The sequence below is a fragment of the Mobula hypostoma genome, chromosome 1, assembly GCF_963921235.1.
Source record: "Mobula hypostoma chromosome 1, sMobHyp1.1, whole genome shotgun sequence".
Taxonomy (NCBI): Eukaryota; Metazoa; Chordata; class Chondrichthyes; order Myliobatiformes; family Myliobatidae; genus Mobula; species Mobula hypostoma.
The window spans coordinates 39,447,653-39,472,072 of record NC_086097.1 but is presented as its reverse complement, the minus strand read 5'-3'; the positions used below and the strand labels follow the sequence as shown (position 1 = coordinate 39,472,072).

At 40.3% G+C, this 24,420-nt stretch overlaps 1 protein-coding gene across 1 annotated transcript in view; it reads right to left on the bottom strand.

Moving 5' to 3' along the window:
- The window catches only part of im:7136021 (uncharacterized), a 50,716-nt gene that overhangs the window by 12,793 nt on the left and 13,503 nt on the right, over positions 1 to 24,420 (bottom strand). The window contains exon 4 of the mRNA XM_063046699.1: positions 3,583 to 3,761. Coding sequence (XP_062902769.1) covers positions 3,583 to 3,761 — 179 coding nt within the window. The remainder of the gene's footprint in view (positions 1 to 3,582; positions 3,762 to 24,420) is intronic.

The window sequence follows — 24,420 nt, the reverse complement described above, 5'->3', positions numbered from 1 at the left end:
CCACTACCAAAATGAGCTGGTTGGTAAAATAAAAAGAAGAAAAAAGAATACCTTACCATATGATATCATAATAATAATGGCTCAGATCCATACTTTAATAACAGTTGAAAGATTATGAAAATAATTCAGAAAGGGTCCCCATAACATTAGAAAATCATGTTTAGAATCAGAAATCGAACAACAGATCTTCTCTAGATCAAGGCATAACATATCAGATAGCTTTGGAACATGAGTGGGTGGGGCAGCCTCCTTCCACTTGAGCAAGATCACCCCCCTGGCCATAAGAGACATAAAGGCCAAAACCCGCAAATTAGATGGCTTCAGTTTTATAGCACTATCCTCAACAATACCAAACAAGGCAGTCAAAGGATTGGGCTTAAAGCTGACATTGAAAAGTGCAGAAAAAGTTTGAAATACATCTTTCCAGAATTTTTCAAGGCTCGGACATGTCCAAAACATATGAGTTAGTGTGGCCACTCGATTAGTACATCTATCACAGTAAGGGGAGATATCTGTGTAGAAACAGGAAAGCTTGTCTTTAGACATATGAACTCTATGTACCACTTTGAATTGTACCAAACAGAATGGAAAATTTGCCTTACCCAATTTTAGGCTATATTGTTGGGCAGTTAATATACGTAATATTACGTTCTGGATATATTACATTAACCATGAGAATTGCCCTACATGGGTTTCTCTGAAAGTCAACTCTGTTATGAAATTTTCCATTATTTCTTTACTTGAATCCCCACTTCCTTTATCTTTAAATAAACTAATTGACAATGTGGTGGTTAAACATACGTTGAGGATTTGGTTACAGTTTAGAAAACATTTTGGTTTATTGAGATTCTCCCTCTCAAGTCCCATATTTTCTAACTGTTTTTTTAAACCATCTTTAATTGACTTATCTTTTAAAGAATGGGATAGATTAAATGATTTCAGGATTTGTTTGATGGAGGGAATCTCTCTTGTGCAACTTTCAACGAAATTTAACCTTTCCAACACTCACTTTTTTCGATACTTACAGATTAGAGATTTTTTAAGATCTCAATTAGTTATATTTTCTACAAGTCCAGATAAGAATATAATAGATACTATTTTTAATCTGAAACCCTTTGATAAGGGTTCAATATCTTACATTTATGGTCTACTGCTGGGACTGAAAAAGGCCTCCTTACATAAAATTAAAGGAGATTGGGAAAAGGATTTACAGATTTTCATATCTAATGAGAGCTGGAAGATTATTTTAAAATTGATTAATTCTTCATCATTATGTGCTCGCCATGGCCTGTCCTGATCCAATCACGATGACATCACAGCCAAGAAAGCTCATCAATGCTTCTACCTCAGGAGGCTGAAGGAATTAGGCATATCTCCATTGACCGACAAGAATTTTTATCAGTGCACCATAGAAAGCATCCTATCCAGATACCTCACAGCTCGGTATGGCAACATGACTGCAAGAAACTGCAGAGGGCTATAGACACAGTAGAGCACATCAGAGAAACCACAGACTTAATCTACATTTCTCACCACCTCGGTAATGTAATCAGCATAATCAAAGACCCCACCCACTCCAAACTATTTCTCTTCTCCCTCACCCACCCCCATGGGGCAGATACAAAATCCTGAAAACACAAACCACCAAGCTGAAGGATAGCTTCTATCCCATTGTTATAAGACTATTGAATAGTTTCCTTGTACGAAAAGATGGATTGTTGTCTTCACAATCCACTTTGTTAACATTGTATTGTCTATCTGCACAGCAGTTTCTCTGTAACTAACACACTTTAATCTGCATTCTGTTCTAGTTTTACCTTGTATTAACTTAGTGCACTTTTGTACTGAATTGATCGGTACGAATTGCATGTAAAACAATTTTTTTCACTATACCTCAATACATGGGACATAATAAACTAATTTACTCAGAGGTTCACCAAGATGTTGCCCTTAGCATTGTCATTGATCTCTTCCATCTGTCCAACAATCTCTTTGACCCACTTTGGTCTCTTTGGTCCAGAGGAATGTTGTTTCATTTGGTGATATACATGTATATGATCAAGTGGACAATAAACTTGGATTAGAGAGTATTACCTCTAAGGACTAATATAATTTGTTTTCTCTAAATTATCAGAGGCTTAAGGGTGACCTGACAGAAGTGTATAAAATTATTTCAGGATACACAGGATAGATAGTCAAGATATCTTTCCCTATGGCGGGAAAGCCATATACCAGAGAGCAGTTTTAAGATTAGATGGGGTGGTGGTAATTTAAAAGAGACCTACAAGACATGTTTTAGTGTTTTTTTTTAAGAAAACACAAAATGTTAGATGGCTGGAACATGCTGTCAGGCGATGTAGTGAAAGCAGACACAATTGTGGAATGGATCTAAAATAGCAGCTTGCGGTTCAGCCCACTAGGGGATCTGAAATTCTGGATTGGGTGTTGTGAAATGAACCAGATATGATTAGGGAGCTTAAGATGAAGGAACCCTTAGGAAACAGTGATCATAATATGATAGAATTCACCCTACAATTTACGAAGGAATAGCTAAAGTTAGATGAATCACTATTACAGTGGAGTAAAGAGAACTACAGAGGCATGAGAAAGGAGCTGGCCAAAGTTCATTGGAATGGGACACTAGCACGGATGATAGCAGAGCAGCATTGGCTTGAGATTCTGGGAGCAATTTGGAAGGTGCAGGGTAGATACATCCCAAAGAAGAGGAAGTATTCCACAGGCAGGATACTGCAACTGTGGCTGACAAGGGAAGTCAAAGCCAACATAAAAGCAAAAGAGAACACATAATAGAGCAAAACTTAATGGGAAGTTAGACGATTGGGAGATTTTTAAATACCAACAGAAGGCAACTAAAAAAAAATAAGGGGGGAAAAAGATGAAATATGAAGGTAAGCGAGCCAATAATATCAAAAATAGTACCAAAAGTTTTTTCAGTTATATAAAGAGTAAAAGAGAGGTAAGAATAGATATTGGACTGCTGGAAAATAACGCTGGAGAGGTAATAACAGAAGACAAGGAAATGATGGATAAACTGAATAAGTATTTTGTATCAGTCTTTACTGTGGAAGACATTAGTAGTGTGCTGGAAGTTCAAGAGCGTCAAGGGGCAGAAGTGAGTGAAGTTGTTGTTAATAGGGAGATAGTACTTAGGAAACTGAAAGATCTGAAGTTAGTTAAATCACCCGGACTACATCCCAGGATTCTAAAAATGTAGTTGAACAGTTTATGGAAGCATTAGGAATGATCTTTCAAGAATCAACAGATTTTGGAATGGTTCAGGAAGATTGGAAAATTGCAAATGTCACTCTAGTCTTCAAGAAAGGAGCGAAGCAAAAGAAAGGAAATTTTAGGCCAGTTAGCCTGACCTCAGTGTGTTGGAGTCGATTGTTAAGGATGTGGTTTCAGGGTACTGAAGGCACATGACAAAATAGGCCAAAGTCGGCACGGTTTCCTTAAGGGAAAATCTTGCCTGATAATGTTGCATGGGAGTGACTGGGGACGAACCCAAGTGCAGGATACAGGCGGTTTGGTCAGACTGGGTTCTTGGGAGGGACAAAGTACGGGGAGCAGATACCCGATCAACCTGCTCACTGACCTTCTTTATGATCTTGGACAGGGCACGAAGGTTTCCGATGACTTCTCGGAGCAGTTGATCATGTAGGCCCAGTAGGGAGCCCTGGCTGCCGAGGGCCTGTTGCACGGGGTCCGAGTCCACTGGGTTCATTCTTGGCCAGTTCGTTCTGTTGCAAGGGAGTGACTGGGGATGAACCCAAGTGCAGGACACAGGCACGGAGGCAGGGTTGAGAGGCGCTAGCACAGTCGCGAACATGGAACAGGTAACCAGGGGAATCTCGTTTCGGAGACAAGGTTTACGTAGACAGACATCCCACCCTGCAAAAACTCATTTCAGGGAGGTAGCACCACCATTTCAGGGAAGTAGCACCCCTGGCCCCCGCAACCCCGTATCCCCACCTCCCCCACCCCCAACCCCCACCCCCCGCTCGATCTCCAAGGGTGTATGTAATAGTTTGTTTAGTGATTTTGTCTAATTTGTAAACCAACTTGGGTATATATAGAAAATGTGACATTAAAATATGTACATATATTATCATGTTTATTCTATTACAACTTTAAGCAAGTCTACAGGGAGTTTGGCCTCATCACGTGGGACATAAATAGAGTAGCTCTTTAGCAGCTAGCCAGCTAGTTTAAATAACGTTAGCTACGCTAATGAATGAATGACACCTGTTAAACTCACCTCAACATGTCGTTTACATTTTAACCCACCATGGGCAATAGAAAAGTCACTGTTGCATTAAACAGTGCAGCGAGCAACACTGTCATTATTTTTGAGGTCTACTGTAAAGCCCACCCACAGAGAAAACTGATAGGCCTACTTAGCATGAAGAGAGACCAATCAGGATGCTCGCTCTCGCTCTCAAAAAAATCGATTTCCGGGATATTGTATATAATTTCCGGGCATCAGGGAGCCGCTATCAATATGCAGGAGACTCCCAGAACTTCCAGGAGAGGTGGGATGTCTGCATAGAATATCCAGGGAATGGAGCAGAACTTAGAACTAATAGTCCTAAGGGATCAGGAAATGAGCTTTACACACATGAATATCGACCAACAAACTGGTGACCCATGATTGTGCCACTAGAGTTCTTATCCTATACTCTCTAATGGGAACCAGGTGTGCTGTAGTTAATTGAACTAGCAGCAAATGGGAATCAGACGACGGGAATTAAGGCACCATCAAGGAGGTAGGAGGAGATGGGGGATAGCCAGGTGGGACCATGACAGATAAATCTGTTGGAATTCTTTGATGAAATGACAAGCAGGATAGATGAAGGAGAATTGGTGATTGTTGTGTACTTGGGCTTCCAGAAGGCTTTTAACAAGGTGCTGCACATGAGGCTAAACAAGATCAGAGCTCAGGGTATTACAGGAAAGATACTAGCATGGATAGAACATTGGCTGATTGGCAGGAGGCAAAGAATGGGAATAAAGTATCCATTTCAGATTGGCTGATGGTGACTAGTGGTCTCCTACAGGGAACACAAACAAGAGAAAATCTGCAGATGCTGGAAATCCAAGCAACACACACAAAATGTTGGAGGAACTCAGCAGGCCAGGCAGTCCTGCCGAAGGGTTTTTGTGGGGAGTCTTGTCCCAAAGGACACCGCCTCAAAATATGAAGACATCCATTTAGAGCAGAGATGAGGAGGAATTTCTTCAGCCAGAAGGTGGTGAATCTGGAATTTGATGCAGCAGGTGGCTGTGGAGGCCAGGTCACTGGGTGCATTTAAGGTGGAGGTTGAGAGGGTTTTGATTAGTCAGGGCATAAAAGGTTATGGAGAGAATGGGGTTGAAAGGGAAATGGATCAACCATGAAGAAATGATGGCGCAGACTTGATGGACCAAATGGCCTAATTATATTATGGTCTAATAAGTTTAAGAGGCATTTACACAGACACATGAACAGGCATGGCGCGATAGAGACCATGTGTAGGCAGATGTGCAGTTTAGATTGGAATCATGGTCAGAATAGACAATGGGCTGAATGGCCTGTTCCCGCACTATACAGTTCTGTGTTCTATAGGGCAACCTATATCACAAGCATCAGGACCAATTCACTAAATAGGAAGAAATGCATGTGAAACTCTGCTGCAGTTGAAGGAAGGGGTTAGGTTCCTGAACAATATGAAAGAATGAAATGAAAGAACAGTTTTGTATTAAAAACTGCAGAAATGACTTGTTTCCAGTTCAGGCTCAGTGCCATCTTGCCTTGTAAGAAAGGAAAATGTGTTATACGATATATTTGGGTACCGTGCCTGTCATGATTGAACATTTGGTTGTGTATGCAGCTGTGAAATAGGGATATGAGGTTTTATGATTGCTGTGGTAGAAAAGAAGTTAACAGTGTATTTGTTGGGAAATGGCATTGGACTCCTCATGTGAGGTTATTGAACTTCTTGTATTCAGGCTAACAGGGCATTTGCTTCATATTAAAACTATCTGTCGAGACCTGCACATTGTATCTCATCTTGGGGCGATGCAGTTGTTTTAAAGTGGAGCAAAATAATATTAAGTTCTGTATTTTCACTTTTAAAATCATTTCACTTTCTCATTTACCTGAGCTATTTCTTTTATAAATGCAAAGTTACTTTGGACAAGAGCATGTATCCTTTGATTCCTATTACTTTTCATTATCTGCAGTGTCCCAGTTCTCTGATTCACTTATGATATCAAATACTTAAGATGCTGAATCTAAATTGTCCTTCGACCCACTTTTTCTGGCGAGCTATCTTTTTCATTTTGAATCAATTAAACGAACCCTAGACCAGCGGTTTATATTCCTTCTCTGAAACCATTTTATTAAGATGAATAATCTGCTATGCCTCAGTTATCTCCTAAGCAAGCTCTCACATACATTTATGGATTTACATTTCAGAATCATAAATCAATTGAATTTCCACCTCATTTGTACTCTCTGGCCTCTTGAATTTAAACTGTCACATTGTTAAACTTATTAATCTTTTTTTTTACACTTCACTTATCTCCAACAGCAAAGGTCTTGTTGGCTGGGTCCAAATTTACCATCCATAACTATTGCTTTTGTGAGCCAAGGTGAATAAAAATAGAAGTTTTAAATGTGATATAAGCGCTGCTTAGAGAATTGTTTCAGTGAGTGGCAAAAACAAATACTGCACAAAAAATAGCTTGATTAAAATACAGCCATAATGATGTTTCTGTGTTCTGTACGGTTCCTTTAATAGACCTGTAATAAACAAGCCAGAAAACGGGAAAGCAAAATAGAAAAAAAATCATCTGATTCAGATTTGCACACACGATATTTAAAAATGTGATGCTGTTCTCTTAATGACTCTAAAACAATCTATGGGAAGAGAGATGCAATACTCCAAATTTCAAATTTATTTTGACATGGGTTACGTCGTTCATTTCTTCCAGATGAAGTACCATGATGTGGCTGTCAGGGGTGGTTGGTGGGAATAATGCTCTGATGTGAACTATGTGGATGAATTGAAGGTTAACTCACCAAATTGGTTGATCACCACCAATGCAGACCATGAAACAAATCTGTAAACTGAAGAGGAAAAGAAATTCAACTTTGACATCTTTTCCACATGGTTATCTTACTGGGAAGGGAGCAGGTGACCTGGAGACTGGATCAAGACTACAGCCAATCAAAAGTTGTGAGGTTACTAGCAATTGACAGGAAGGGAAGGGTGGGGTGGAGTGGGGGGGGGAGAGAAGGGGCAGTTGAAGCAGATTAGCATCTTGTTAGGAGGATGGCCTAAGGATTGCCAATTAGTAGAGCCAATCTTAGTGAGATTCCAGTTCGGAACAGAGCCGTTAAACCTAGTTGTTCTGAGAGAGCACGAGTAATTATTCCCTTGATCATGTGGTCTAAATTTCTGTGCCATGGTTTCAGAGGAGTGATGCATGGGGAATGACATCACTGGTTGTATATCTGATGCAGAAGTTGTATCAGACACACAAGCAAAATGCATATTTGTAAGTGCTAGATCAGATTTCCAAAGTAAAGTAACATGAAACAATTAGAAAATAATTATTGTAAGTCAGTTACTTATTTACACATTTATTTAGCAATACAGCATGGAGTAGACCCTTCCAGACATGCCACCTGTACAACCCCACAACTCCGATTAATCCTAACCTAATCACAGGACAATTTACAGTAACCCATTAATTAACCTACCTGGTGCGTCTTTAGACAGTGGGAGGGAAGTGGAGCACCCGGGGGAAACCCAAGCATTCCACAGGAAGGATGTACAGAAACTCCTTACAGAATGGTTCCGGAGTTGAACTCTGAACTTCGGAACGACACGAGCTGTAATAGCATTGTGCTAAGCGCTACGCTGCTATGGCACTGACATGTTAAGTTCTAATAAAGTGCTGCTGACCTGGTTCTTTCTCCACAGATGCTGCTGGACATTCTGTGTACTGCTATCAAAGAACACGATTATTATTCTGTTTCTCTATAGAAAATGTCTGTTTTGTATTACATAGCCTTGAAATAAATGGTGCTACATGATTACATTTCTTGGCAAAAATGCACCAACCTGGCAAAAGATTAAAATAGGATTTACAGGCCTTGAAATGGCCGGTGTACAAATCTGAAAACACCTAAATAATAAGGATAAGCCGAGCTAGATCTCAGGCATATCAATCACTGCATCTCCTGGTTCTCCCAACTCTCATCCTTAGGTAAAGGACATTCAAATCCCTGGTTTATAAGGAAAGTAACTTGGGGTAAAAAATATTTAAGAAATACACCATGAATTCAGATCACCTTCTCTTTGTTATTTACTATGGATTTCAAAAATGTCCATTGAAAGATCAGATTAGGTTCTCTCTATGACAAATGACAAAAGCAGAGGGAAGGAGTACTTTAAGTATAGTAATAAATGCCTCTATTTTGCTGGCCACATTTATTGCTCTACACCAGTGAAGAATATAAAATTCTTCCAAAGTAGCCAATATGTGCCTCAAAAGATAATATTTCCACTGAGAGAATGCAATTATGTCATCAGGATCTAATCCAATACATGCCAAAACACAGAGGAGAGAAATCCTTTTTTTGGTAAGTTGAATAGAGTAATGCTAAGAAACCAAGACACTAATGAATTCTACTAATTGAGGCCATGTAGGCCAATATGTACATTGAAGAAGTGATTTAATTCAGAAATAGAAAAATGAATGAACTTTCTTATATAACATACTTCACCAGTATTCCAAAGTGCTTCTAGGCCTGAGGATCAGACATATAAAGCAGGGGTCTCCAACTTTTTTTGCACTGCGGACCGGTTTAATATTGACAATATTCTTGCGGACCGGCCATTCGGGGTGGGGGGGGGGTAGGGTTGCCAACGGACAAGAGTAGCAGTCAAATTCGGGACACTTGTGTTTACCCCGAGAAAGACTACCATGACCATGAAGACTTGCGCGGGCACCTGTGTGCGCATGCATGTACGTGCCGATTTTTTTCTACAAATCGTTTTTGGCAATTCTGTTCAGTGAAACTACACTGTACATACATTATTTCTACTTTATATAGGCTGTGTATTTATTATATCATTCCTGCTTTTACTATATCTTAGTGTTATTTTAGGTTTTATGTGTTATTTGGTATGATTTGGTAGGTTAATTTTTGGGTCTGGGAACACTCAAAAATTTTTCCCATATAAATTAATGGTAATTGCTTCTTCACTTACGCCATTTCAACACGAACAGTTTCATAGGAACACTCTACCTTAGCAGGGGAAATACGGGACAAACCAATCTAGCCCAATATACGGGATGTCCCGGCTAATACGGGACAGTTGGCAACCCTGGGGGGTGGGGGGCGGGTGTTAATCACAACCAGAATATAGGTGATAAGTCAACTATAAGTCACTTATAAGTGGCTAATACACTCAATTTCATTTCTGAAAGGGTTTATCTAACAAATTTAATATTAAACACACCGCATATTTTCCTCGCATGAATATAATGATAAGTCAATTATAAGTCAATATCATCATAACATTTTAAGTAACATTTGGATATTAAACACACAGCACATATTTTCCTCGTATGAACATATAAAATCATTGCAACACACCAATATCACTGAATCAGTGGGAGCCCTGGGTTTGTTTCCCTGCAACAAGACGGTGCCATCGAGGGGTGACGGGATACAGCGATACTCGAAGGGGATTCCTTATGTCCAGTCTATTCCGCAATTTTATTTTCGTTGTATTCATTGCAGAAAACTCCACTTCACAGAGATATGTTGGAAATGGAAGCAACGTTTTCAGTGCTTTCGTGGCTATCTCAGGATATTCAGCCTTGACTTTGATCCAGAATGCCGGCAAAGGTGTTATGTCAAACATACTTTTCAACCTGCCATCATTTGCAAGCTTAAGGAGTTGATCTTCTTCCCGCGCTGACATGGATGAAGCGTGCGTAATGACCTTGCGTGCGTACAGGTTCAACAGTGGGCGTGACAGGGAATGAGAAAAGGTGCAGCTGACTCACATCGCCAAATCATATTGTTTCCTCACAGCCCGGTAGCACACGCTTTGCGGCCCGGTGGTTGGGGACTACTGATATAAAGAACTCCTTTTATCCACTAACAATGTAAATATTCAATTCTTATGTGCAAATTTGTATAAATTAAAATATACAGCCATTTATAATCATTTTTTTCTTGTCACTGTCTGTTATTTGGAGCACTTTTTTCACCTGCTTACAGAAGTAGGTGGATACAAATGTCAGCTAAATGACTTCATGCATCATTATTCATGAATTCCCTCCATCCCAACAATTGCTCTTTCTATCACCTGGCAGCATTTCATAAGGAAGGGATCCAAGGGCCTATGCTGCCGATTACAAGGATCCTTCATTGGAAACGTCGGCATATTCGGTCCAAAAGATTCAGTGAATTAGCATGTGAACATGACCAATTGTGCAGGGAGCAGAATGGTCATATTACTGGGCACCTCTTATGACTCCTCCCATTGACAAGTGGTATTTAGAATAATGACCTTAAACTTGGTTCCTGTCAATATGAACTTGATTCCTGCCAACATAAACTTGGTATAGGGAGCTGGCCCTAGTTAAAACAAGCAAGCCAAGATCTCCTGATGTTTTCTTTTTGCTATGACATACTAATGAAAAATCAAGGGATGGAGTGTGAGGAAAGTGCTAAGTCAGACAAATCATTTTCTGATTCCTCCTTAATACGTGCAGTAGTGTGTAATGCAAAATAGTGGTTGTAAGACAAAATGGTGTCAGCTTGGAATGTGGTAAAAGCCTGAAGACGTACACAGGTGCACGTTCATGAGATTAGATACTGGTGAAGAATATTTACTTCCTTATTGACCTGCTGTCTCTGTTTCTAAGTTATGTGCCTAAGCCAAAGGTTGCAAGGGATAAGAAGGGTCTTGCTGGTACTACTAGAGGGTGGAAAAAGTACAGCGGTAAAAGTCACAGTATGTTAGTTACTTGAAAAATATAAAAAAGGGCGCTCACTTGATGTAAATGGGAATCTTCTCTTAGGTTGCTCTGCAACTACTGCTGAGAGAGATGGGGGGAATGGAGGGAGAAGGGGGAAGGGGAAAGAAGGGGGTAGAGAGGTAACAAGGGGTAACAAGGGGAAGATGGAGCACTGTTGGACATTTGTGGTTCCCTCGGGCAGTATATTATGGGGTGTTGCTTAGTGATTGGTTGATAAGTATTATTTTGTCTCCTTCTCTACTTCATTAACCATTTTTTTCTTTCTGTGTTTATTCTTTATATTACCCTAATAAAAAAAATTGTTATAACTTTGAATAGATGTACAGTACTTCCTTTGTTTATGAATACCTCTTGCTGCTGAATCAGAAAAGAACAAAGGACTAATTTAACAATATTTTTGCAACACCACTGTCCCCATCAGTGTGTTCCAGACACCCACCACTCCAAGTGTGAAAAAATTTACCTCTGGCATTGCCTAAATTTACTCCCACTTACCTTTAAACGTCTGTTTAATTCTGGCACTCCCTTTAATATTCTCTGCTATTGGCCATTGCTGCCCTTGGAAAGAGATGCTGGCTGTCCACCCTATCCATGCCTCTCATAATCATAAACACTTCAGGTCACCTCTCATTGGAGTTGGTACTTTCCTCTCCCCGTAGTTTGCAATTAGAATCTCTGAGTTGATGGTGAGAGTTTGCTAAAAGTCCAAGATAGCTTATTTTCAGGTGGAATCAGTTTTTCTTTATTTTTCCACTGTTAACTACCAAGACTATGCATGGAGATTTTTGACGACAAGAAAGCTCCAGCCATCACTCTCTGATACTCTTTAGAATGTGGCTACTCTGTTAATGGTCTCCCTAAAAAGATGCAGAAATTTGGAAATCCAAACAGAAGGGAATGAAGTTTGACCTTGCAACTCTATAGTGACACACATCGAAGCTGCAAGCACGACATAGCACTTACAACTCAATTTCTTAATATCAGTCAATATTATGCATGGCTTGACCATATTTTAACATGGTTGCCATTTACAAACTACCCTTCCCTTCTCCACACTTTGTCCACGTGGATTCATCAAGCTTCTAGGCCCTTTACTGTCTCTAAAATATATTTTTCTCTGCAAGTTCTACACCATAGCGACAGGAGTTGTGAGAAAAGTCAAGTGGGTTATATCCAAATCTTTAAAATTATTAAATTTTTCATCACTTGTGCTTGTAATTTAACAACATCAGAGACATAATCCGGAAGACGATGATGCCAACAAACAACATTATCCAGGTGGTCATCAAAACTGTTTCTGTCACTTCTTTTACATCTTCTTTTTCTTTTAAATGTGGTTCTGTTACTGCTGGAGCCTGTGATCTACAGTTTGACTATGTGTTTTCAGGCCAATTGGCCAATCTGTCTCCAAGAAGGTTCTGGGAGGCAAGTGGCCTTGAGGCCAAGAAGCTTAGAGACATGGCACAAGACTGTAAAGTGTCAAAAAAAGGTTGATGACATTGAGGCAAGGAATGTTCAGTGCTGTCTGCAAACTACTGCTGGAGAAAGGTTTCTGTGTGTGATGGTCTCTCTCCCTCTCGCTTGCTTCTCCCAAGGGGAGGCCCCTGCATTCAATTGGTCTCTCTCGCCGTCGATATTGTCAGACGATGGTACCGAAGTTCTGGGTCTGCGGTTTATGAATTGAACTGTAGTTCCTGGTCACTCCTTTTCCTGTTACTATTTTGCTATTTTGAATTGATTTGAATAAGGGCAGCCTGCAGATAATGAACGCTGAGCTGAACTGAATATGGATTCTTTCAATTTTGTATTTTATTTTCTGTTTTTTCGCTTGTTCTTTCTTGTGGAGAAGACGAAGCTCAGGGTCGTATACTGCATACATACTTTGATAATAAATACTTTGAATCTTTTGAATTCTTTGACATTACAGAAACAACAATTACATGTTCTGGTCAATCACCAGATCTGTAGCTAATTTTCTGTCAGGACAACTGGAACATGATGTAGCCCCAAAGCTTTGTAGGAATACAGAAAGATGCTGGCAACTGCAAACCTCTAGCATTTGAATTGTGTTAAAGGATGAGGAATGATACCTCTTACTGGTCAAAGAGGATTATCTAACTTAGAAAACAATCTTTCATACCATCACTTCGACATTTTAAAATCCTCTTAGCCAGTTAGAACAGCCATGTATATTTCAGCATTTTATGAAAGTCCTGTTTAAACTATCCATTGCACAAAGTGAACATAAAATCGGCAAGCCATTCACAGTCTTTTCTCACCTACCCAGTAAGATTTTGTAATTCCCATAGGTTTTAAACTTGAAATTTCTCCTCTTTCTCAGAATCTCTAGGTTAATACCAGCTACCCATTTTCCTCAGAGAAAGTAAGTCAAAGGTTCATAATATACAATCAGTTCAAAGTAAATTTATTAAATACATATATGCCACCATATACAAACCTGAGATTCAGTTTCTTGCAGACATATTCAATGAATCTATGCTAGAATAATAACCATAATAAAATCAATGTAAGGCAACACCAACTTGGGCACTCAACCAGTGTGCAAAAGGCAACAAACCGCCAAATACAAAAAGAAAGAAATAATACTATCAAATAAATAAGCAATAAAAATTGAAAACATGATCTACAGGTCTTCGAAAGTGAGTCCATAGGTTGTGGGAACATTTCAATGATAGGGCGAGTGAAGTCAGGGGATGTTACCCCCTTTAGTTTAAGAGCCCGATGGTTGAGGGGTAATAGCTGTTCCTAAGCCTGCTGGTGTGAGTCCTGGGGCTCCTGTACCTTCCTCCTAGTGGCAACAGCAAGAAGAGAGCATGACCTGGGTGGTGGGGCTCCCTGATGATAGGGGCTGCTTTCTTGTACATCGTTATCATTTGATGAAGGAGAGACTTTCTAAAATCTTTTCTAATGTTGATAGTCATTGTGATAGATGTAAAACTGAGATATCTGCACTGACACACATGTTTTGGTCTTGCTCTATATTGAAACAGTTCTGGAAGTCGGTTTTTTCAACAATTTCTAAAGCACTTAAAATTAATCTACAACCTAATAAATTAACTGTGCTTTTTGGAATAATTCCTCAAAATATTCATGGTATTTCTGTGTCTGACCAACATGTTATTGCATTTGTTACATTGATAGCTAGGAGGGCCATTTTGTTGAAGTGGAAGGATACATCAGCTCCCACGTTGTCACAATGGTTCTCTCACGTGATGCTATGTCTTAGTTTGGAGAAAATTAGAAGTCGATCCTTTGAACCTTTATGATTGTGAGAAAAGATGGGGCTCATTTGCTCGTTATTATCATTTGAGCTAATTGATATAATTTTTCCACTAATTGTAAATTTTTTAGTATATTTTCTTTTCATGCTGGCGGTTTGATGTTTATTTTTAGAAGCTTTTTGTATTACACATGTCTCCGGGGTTGTACACCTAATGGGTTCTTTTTTTTTCTCACTTTTCTGCTTAGTAGGTTTTTTTTGTTATCACAAAATTTTTTTTCAATCTTTAAGATAATGTCTTTTTTGAGACATTGTTAGTGTTGCTACTTCAATGTACTCATATTATTTGTTCTGTATAATATAACAATAAAAAGATTTGAAAAGAAAGATAGATGCTGCTTTCCTGTGACAATGCTCGGTGTAGATGCGCTCAATGGTGGGGAGGTCCTTACCCCTGATAGACTTGGCCGTACTCATTACTTTTTGTGGAATTTTCCATTCAAGGGCATTAGTCTTTCTATACCAGACAGTGACATAGCCAGTCGATATACTCTCCACTATACATCTATCGAAGTTTGTCCGAGTTTTAGATTTCCTGCGAATCTTCGCAAACTCCTAAGGAAGTAGAAGTACTGCCGTGCTTTCTTCATAATTGCCCTTCCGTGCTGGGTCCAGGACAGGTCCTCCAAAATAATTTAATTGACTAATTAATTGCCCATTACGCTGCTGGTGTTTAGGGCAGCAATGAAGTTCCTCTATTTCTGACTGTTCTTGGCCATCTTCTCTATTGTACCCCAGGTGTGACTCTGGGTCCTAATTTCTGCCTCTATGGTATGGCACCATGTTGCCTTTGGTCTCCCATGCTTTCTCCACCCTTCAGGGGTCCAATGAAGTGCTGTCTTGATGATGTAATTGGCCTCTCTTCTCCTCATGTGCCAAACTATCTCCGACGTTTCCTCATGATGATTGTGGCTATGTCCTCTTGATAACACTGAAGGTGTAGGGCACGGTTAGAGATCTTTCTTGGCCAGAAAATACGGAGGATGTTCTAGAGGCTCATGGTGTGGAATGACAACAACTTAGCGAGGTCGTACTCTGTCATGTGCCAGCATTCCGACCCATACAAAAGTGTGGAGAGAACACAGCTCTGGTACAGGTTCACCTTGATGTGGATGCTGTACTTGGTTGATCCCCGTATGTTGTTCATTGATCTGAAGATGTTTCTAGCTTTGCTGAGTCTGTACTGAATATTGTCCTTGGTCCCACCATCCTGCTGAATGATGCTGCCCAGGTAGGTAAATCTGCCGGTGCTGGGTAAGTTGACACCATATGCCTCTACATTGGGGGTCATGGTCTCAGTCTTTCTCTGGCCGACTCTGAGTCCAACCTGACCACTAAAGGTACACAGACACTGAGTTTTCTCTTGCATGTGCTGGTCTGTATGTGATAGTAATGCATCCACAAATTCAAGGTCTTTTAGAGAACAGAGTCCACCTAATGCCTCTCTGCTCATCTTTCATTGTTTGTCTCATTAAACAGTCAATCACCAGGTTAAACGATATCACCAGCATCACACAGCCTTGCCTGACTCCTATCTTGACTTCAGAGCTCAAATTGCAGTCCCCAACTGTGGAGGTGAAATTAGTATGGAAGCTCTGAATTCTTCCTCTGGTGGTGGTCAATTCAGTAATACTCAAAACTATTCTATCCATTATGCTTCTTGCTCTTTCTCAGCTGTCAAAAGCAGACCTTTCTTATCTCTCACTGGACCACCGGATCTGGCCTGGAACTTCCTGCATACCAATTTTGAAATCTTGTATCCATTCCCCTGATCACCTTGACTGGTTGCTGCTTCAGCCTCCACTGCAAGGTCTTCCACACAGACTCTCTTATACTTTCTTACAAGTCTCTTCACTTTTTTGCTAGTTTCAGTGTATGCTAGTTGAAGTTTCACCTTAATTCATGTTGGCTTTGCATCTCACACTTACTTAATTTTCTGTCTTTCTTTTAAGGCTATCCATGTTTCCTGCTGTATTCATTCTTTGTTCTTCTTTCCAGCTCTGAATCCCAGACAAGCCTCACTCCTCTCCTTGAAGACTGAGGCAACCTGATTCTACATTGTGTTGATCTTTTCTACTGACACATCCTTGTCAAGGTCTTACAAGGCCTAAAATCTGTTCTTAAGCTGAACGGTGAAGGTCGATCTCACACTGGTTTCCTTGAGGTTCTCAACATCAAAATGCCTTTGTGCATGTGTTCTGGTCGCAGTGCTTCCCACCTTGAGTTTCATCACTACTACAAGAAGGCAGTGATCACTTCCTGTATCTGCTCCTCTCTTCATCTTTACATCCTGCAAGGATCGTCTCCACATACCATTGATCATTAAATTGTCAATCTGTTTCTTGGTACGTCCATTAGGTGTGCATCATGTCAATTTATGGATTCCACAGTGTAGGAAGACGGTCCCTCCTATGAACAGATTGTTCATGGCACAGAATTCCACCAGGCTTTCCCCCTTGTATTTGATTGTCTCACATCAAGATGTGTGCATGATCCTAGTGAAATGTGAGTTGTTTTTTTCCCACTTTGGCATTTAGATCACCCATGACGGTGATTATGTCATGGTGTGGTGTTAATTCTACCTCCGATTGCAGCTGTTCATAAAATACACCCTTTTCTGCAATGTCACTGTCGTTAGTTGGGGCATAGCACTGGATCACAGTCATGTTCACTTGCTTCCCTTTCAGCCTGACTGTTGATTGGTTTCCACTCCAGCAAGCACTTCTCAAAGTCCTTCTTCAAAGTGAGAGCTACACCATCATGATGCTGACCATCTTCCCTTTCTGTGTATAAAACTGTTTCACTGGTTGCTGTCTGTAGTCTGCCAGACCTGGTCCATCTGCTTTCACTGACGCCCAGTATATGTAGGTTGTAATGATGCTTTTCTGCAGTTATTTGTGCTAGCTTGCCAGTATTGTACATGGTTCATACATTCCAAAAACCAGTTTTGATCTTGGTCTTGGTAGTGTTCAGGGCTTCCATCATCATGCCAGTAGCTTCTTCTTGGTATTCACTACTGTCAGCCATGCAAGTCCCAGGTGGAGACTCAGGAATACCATCGTACACAGATATAGGATTCTTCATTGCTGTTTCCATAACAGTTTTTTGACCATTCATGGTTGTTGGCCCTGAGCTGAACATCCAAACTTGACCACTCTTAGTCTGGCCTCTACCCTTTGACTGTTTGGTATTGGTGACCCTAGCAAGAACCAAAGCACAAGACCCTGTCTCCAGCCAACATAGCTCTCCAGGTCATTGAGGCATGCAAGCCTCCAAACCCTACGACAAGGTTATGGTCCTCTTGGAGGCCCAAAATGATAACACCAAAGAATTCAAAGTTGCCGACCCTCTCCACATCTGATTCTCCAATGAGGACTGGCTCGTGGACCTCTGGTTTCCACCTCCTGAAGTCAATAATCAGCTTCTTGCTGATATTGAGTAACAGATTGTTGTTGTGGCACCATTCAGCTGGTTCAAAGTTCAAAGTAAACTTTATTATCAGAGTACATATACATCACCACATACAACCCTGAGATTCTTTTTTCTGTGGACATTCTCAGCAATTCTATCAAATAGTAACCTTAACAGGATCAATGAAAGATCAAGTTGAGCATAGAAGGCAACAATCTGTACAAATGCAAATATAAATAAATAGTAATAAATATCGAGATCATGAAATAACAAGATAAGAAGTTCTTAAAGTGAGATCATTGGTTGTAGGAACATCTCAATAGATGAGCATAGCTATCCTCTTTTATTCAAGAGCTGATAGCTGAGGGGTGGTAACTGTTCATGAAACTGGTTGTGTGAGTCCTGAGACTCTTAAAATCTCCCATGCTGATTTCCCACCACATTCGATTCAGCCTACGGCAATGGTGTCATCAGCAAACTTGAATATGGCATTGAGCTGTGCTTAGCCACACAGTCATAAGTATAAAGCAAGTGGAGCAAGGGGCTAGGCACACGTTTTTCTGGTGCACTGTGCTAATGGAGATTGGGGAGGAGATGTTGCCAGACCAAACTGACTGCAAGTGTGGAAATTGATAATCCAATTGCACAAGGATATATTGAGGCCAAGGTCTTGAAGCTTGTTGATTAGTTTTGAGGGGTTCATGGTATTGAATGTCAATAAAGACCATCTGATTAATGCAACTTTGCTGTCCACATGTCCCAGGATTGAGTGAAGAGCCATTGAGATGGCATCTGCTATGGACCCATTGACCTAGTAGGCAAACTGAAGTGGATCCAAGCCGCTTCTCAGGCAGGAGAACACGAGACGACACAGTTTTAAGGTGCGTGGAAATAGGTACAGAGGAGATGTCAGGGGTAAGTGTTTTTACACAGAGAGTGTTGAGTGCGTGGAATGGGCTGCTGGCGGCGGTGGTGAAGGCAGATACAATAGGGTCTTTTATAAGGCTCCTAGATAGGTACATGGAGCTTAGAAAAATAGAGGGCTATGAGTGACCCGGGGTAATTTCTAAAGTAAGTACATGTTCGGCACAGCATTGTGGGCTGAAGGGCCTGTATTGTGCTGTAGGCTTTCCATGTTTCTATGTTAGGAGTTGAAATATTTCATCACCAACCTCTCAAAACACTTCATTACTGTGAGTGTAAGTGCTACTAGACAACAGTCACTGAGGCAGGTTACTCTGTTCTTCTTAATCATTGGTATAGTCTGCTTGAAGCAGAGATCATATTTTAACAAATGTAACTGAGTAAAATAACAAAAAAAAAGGTAAAAGGGGTTACTCAAAATAACACGTTTCAGAGTAGGTATGGAGCTAAATGTCACTTGCTTCTTCATCATTTAAAATAGATTGCAAGTAGATTACAAGACATAGGAGCAGAATTAGGCCATTTGGCCCATCAAATCTGCTCTGCTATTCCATCATGGCTGATTTATTAATTCTCTCAACCCCATTCTTCTGCCTTCTCCCCATAACCTTTGACGTCGTGATTAATCAAAAACCTATCAACCTCAACCTTAAATATACCCAATGACTTGGCCTGTAAGCAATTCATCAAGATTATGGGAGTCTAAAGGAAAATGAGAGAGACTTGTGGCCTCTGAGAATACAGAAAACAACAAAGTTAATTTATTATCCAAAGATATTCACCATTAGTGATAACAACTTTTTTTGGAAAGAATAAGTTATAGTTATAGACTCAGAATTACAGTATTATACAGCACAAAAATGGGACTTATGGCCCAGCTTGCCTATGCTAACCAAGGTGCCTACACTGATCAATCTGTGGAATAAACTACCAGTACAGGGAAATGAATTATTAAAGTAGCAGTTAGCTGGCTCTTTGTAAGGTGGGGAAGAGCAATACATCACCTTGTGTCAAAAATGTAAATGGATCAAAAGTCCTTCTGCTTCCAAAATAATTCTTCTTTGACTACCATAAATTAATAAATTTTATAGTAGGAGTGCCAACTGTTATGATCACGGAGCAGCAATTCATAGACACAATTTTATCATACCTCCAACTTTTTAATCTCAGTCAATATCAGTCACTGTCCAATAGAGAAGTTTTCAAAGGATAAGTAAGGCACTTTATCAAAACTTAGCCAGCGTCAGACAATGTACAGAGTGGTGTGCCTGCCCTCTTGTGGAGGAATAGTATATAGTGCAGAAAAAACAGTATTAGGACAGGTTTACAGGTTTCCTCGGCCATCCGAAGGTAGAGTGTTCCTATGAAACAGTTCGTAAGCCGAAATGTCATAAAGCGAAGAAGCAATTACCATTTGTTTATATGGGAAAATTTTGTGAGCATTCGCAGACCCAAAAATAACCTACCAAATCATGCCAAATACAGGTGTCCCCCGCTTTTCGAAAGTTTGCTTTACGAAACCTCACTGTTATGAAAGAACTACATTAGTACCCTGTTTTTGCTTTCAGAAGGTGTTTTCACTGTTATGAAAAATAGCACCGCGCAATAAAAAATCCAGCACGCGCCCCGAGCAGCCACTCTCCCCCAGATTCGGAACGGCACTCTCGCCAGCATTGTTTAAACACATGCCTGTGAGCAGCCATTTGCAAGATGAGTTCTAAGGTATCGGAAAAGCCTAAAAGAGCTCGTAAGGATGTTACACTTAGCGTAAAACTAGACTTAATTAAGCGTTTAGATCGTGGTGAACGAAGTAAGGACTAAGTGAGTTTGGCTTCTGGAAGCTGATGAAGATGATGTTGAAGAGGTATTGGTATCTCATGACCAAGAACTGATAGATGAAGAGCTGATGCAATTGGAAGAGGAAAGGATAACAATCGAAACCGAATGCAGTAGCAAAGGTGAAGCAACTACATGAGATTTTTGCTGCAATGATAAAGTACGACTTTAATTTTGAAAGGGTACGTAGGTTTAGGGGATATTTGCAAGATGGTTTAAATCCTTACAAAGTACTGTATGATAGAAAAATGCGCGAGGCTCAGCAGTCAAGCAAGCCTTCCACATCAGCTACAGCAGACGACGAACCTCGACCTTTGACATCGAGGCAGGCAGTCATAGGAGAAGATGAGCTGCCTGCCCTAATGCAAACAGACAACGAGATGACACCCCAGTGTCCCACCACGCCAACACCCAGGCCACGGACAGATACTGATTCGCAGAGAACGCAGCAGTAGCCAGGAGGCACACAGCATATCTTTAAGAAAAAAGCAGAAATAAACATGCTAATTAATTAGGTGCCGCCCGACACGTAATTGTCGGCCCAGATCATAGACGACGCAATTGGAAATCGGCACTGATCTGGGCCGACAATTACGTGTCGTCGGCACCTAATTAACTAGCATGTTTATTTCGGCTTTTTTCTTAAAGATGTGCTGTGTGCCTCCCGGTTACCACTGGATTCCTGCATGCCTCGCGGCAATGTATCGGTCGGCGGCCTGGAGGGTGGGGGCCACCGCACCAGCCAACCTGCGACAACTCAGTCTAACACACCATCATCAGTGTGCTCGGCGCTGTCTTCCCAATTCCAGTAAGTGATACTACACTGTACATACATTATTTCTACTTTATATTGGCTGTGTATTTTTACGCGTTATTTGGTATGATTTGGCAGCTTCATAGCTTAAAGGTTACTGGAGAGCACTTGCGCCGTGTTTCTGCCAACAGCGCTTGCGTGAGATTTTCTGCCAACGGCACTTGCGTGAGATTTTCGCTACGGAGAACAGTGCAGTAATGATTGTGGAAAAGTATTTCTACTTTATATAGGCTGTGTATTTATCATATCATTCCTGCTTTTACTATATGTTACTGTTATTTTAGGTTTTATGTGTTACTTGGCATGATTTGGTAGGTTATTTTTGGGTCTGCGAATGCTCAAAATTTTCCCATATAAATAAATGGTAATTGCTTCTTCACTTTACGACATTTCGGCTTACGAACCGTTTCATAGGAACGCTCTACCTTTAGATGGCGGGGGAAACCTGTAACACATAAAACCTAAAGTAATAGTAACATATAGTAAAAGCAGGAATGATATGATAAATACACAGCCTAAATAAAGTAAAACTACTTTTCCACAATCATTACTGCACTGCTCTCCATAGCGAAAATCTCACGCAAGCGCCGTTGGCAGAAAATCTCATGCAAGCGCTGTTGGCAAAAACATGGCGCAAGCGCTCTCCAGTAAGCTTTAAGCTACGAAGCTGCCAAATCATACCAAATAACACGTAAAAATACACAGCTTATATAAAGTAGAAATAATGTATGTACAGTGTAGTATCACTTACCGGAATTGGGACAGCGCCAAGCACACTGACGGTGGTGTGTTAGACTGAGTCGTCGCAAGCTGGGTGGTGTAGTGGCCCCCACCCTCCGGGCCACCAACAAATACCGATCTGCGAAGCGTACAGGGGTGCAGCGGTAGCCAGGAGGCACGCAGCACATCTCTAAGATAAAAGCCGAAACAAACATGCTAATTAATTAGGTGCCGCCTGGCACATAATTGTCAGCACAGATCAGTGCTGATTTCCCATTGCGTCGTCTCTGATCTGGACCGACAATTACGTGTCGGGCGGCACCTAATTAATTAGTATGTTTATTTTGGCTTTTTTCTTAAAGATGTGCTGTGTGTCTCCCGGCTACTGCTGCATTCTCCGCGAATCAGTATCTGTCCGTGGCCTGGGGGTTGGGGTGGTGGGACACTGGGGTGTCATCTTGTTATCGTCTGTTTCCATTAGGGCAGGCAGCTCATCTTCTCCCACCTCAATGTCGAAGGTCGAGGTTTGTCGTCTGCTGTGGCTGATGTGGAAGGCTTGCTTGACTGCTGAGCCTCGCACATTTTTCTATCACAGTTCTTTGTAAGGACTCAAACCATCTTACAAATATCCCCTAAACCTACGTACCCTTTCAAAATTAAAGTCGTACTTTATCATTGCAGCAAAAATCTCACATAGTTGCCTCACGTTCAGTTTCTGGATGACTTCACCTTCAGTCCGTTTGCTACTGTATTCGGTTTCGATTGTTATCCTTTTTTCTTCCAATTGCATCAGCTCTTCATCTATCAGATCTTGGTCATGGGATGCCAAAACCTCTTCAACATCATGTTTGTCAGCTTCCACAAGCGAAACTCACTTTGTCCTTACTTCGTTCACCACGATCAAAACGCTTAATTATGTCTAGTTTCACGCTAAGCGTAACACCCTTACAAGCTCTTTTAGGTTTTTCCGATACCTTAGAACTCATCTTGCAAACGGCTGCTCACAGGCGCGTGTTTAAGCAAAATGCCAGCAAGAATGCAGTTCCGAATCCAGGGAGAGGGCCTTTTATAGCGCGCTGATTTTTTATCGCACGCTGATTTTTTTTCGTAACAGTGAAAACACCTTCTGAAAGCGAAAACAGGGTACTAATGTAGGTCTTTCGTAACAGTGAGGTTTCGTAAAGCGAGCGTTCAAAAAGCGGGGGACACCTGTATTTGTAAATGAAGGAGATTTGCTATAAACAAAAGCAATAAAACTATCTCATTCCATACAGAAGAGCATTGTAGTCAATTTGACAATTTGAGGCACAAGATGCTTTCTTTAATTAATATAATTTTTAACCGAAACAATTGTTAGTCAGAACCATAATTTTCAATTTAACAATGCAGAATATTTTCATAGCTCCAGAACAATGTTATTTTTACTGGCTTTGAAAGTATCTATTCAAATTGTAGAAGTAGTGAGAAGAAAAAACGGATTTATCCTTTCAGTTACTTAATACCTGGCCCCTTATTCCATGGGTCCTAGCATATGGCCAACAGCATCATTGATTCAACAGACCAATTTTTTTTATATATGTAGAACAATCTCTGAACTGTATCTTTACAGACATTCAATGGGAGACATCAAGAAGTCAAAATCTGAGAAGTAATACAAGCTTGTATCCTGAAGTTTCCTGCAACTGTATTTTAAAATGCCCTTTTAAAATCATCATTCCTTGTTGAAATATGATCACATCAATGAAGGAAAGTAAATTACCCATGACATTCAACACGATCATTGACCAATTTGTAGAAAACATGTTAAGATAAACATAAAGCCATTTTGTCAGTCATCTACATTGCTTCAAACTCTACTAAATCCTCCATCTATGCCATCACTTCAATGCATGATAATGACTATTAAAAGTACCACAAGGAGCAAGTCTGAACTCTTGTTAAAAACGCTGTGTAAGCAAAAGTATATAGTCTCTCTCAGTGTTCTTTCTGCTGAATAGAAAAAAACCTTTTGGTCTTCTACAGATAAATGAGCAATTTTCAGATTTTTCTTCCCGTAGTCTTTTCAGATAATCTCCACAAAATGTTATCAACCCTATTTACATCAAATAAAAGTACACATTCATAAACATGAACAAAATCATTATAAAAATCTGACAACCTGCTTTCCTAATGAGAAACACAGGGTCCTAAATACGTTTACGTTTGATTTCAGAGCAAGATTTCTCTTCTTCAAAATGTATAATTTAGAATACCAAATATATAATACATTATTCAAATCTTGTTCCACTCTTCTGACTTGATCTACATATTTTCTAACTTGAAATCTTCTACTTATCACTATTTT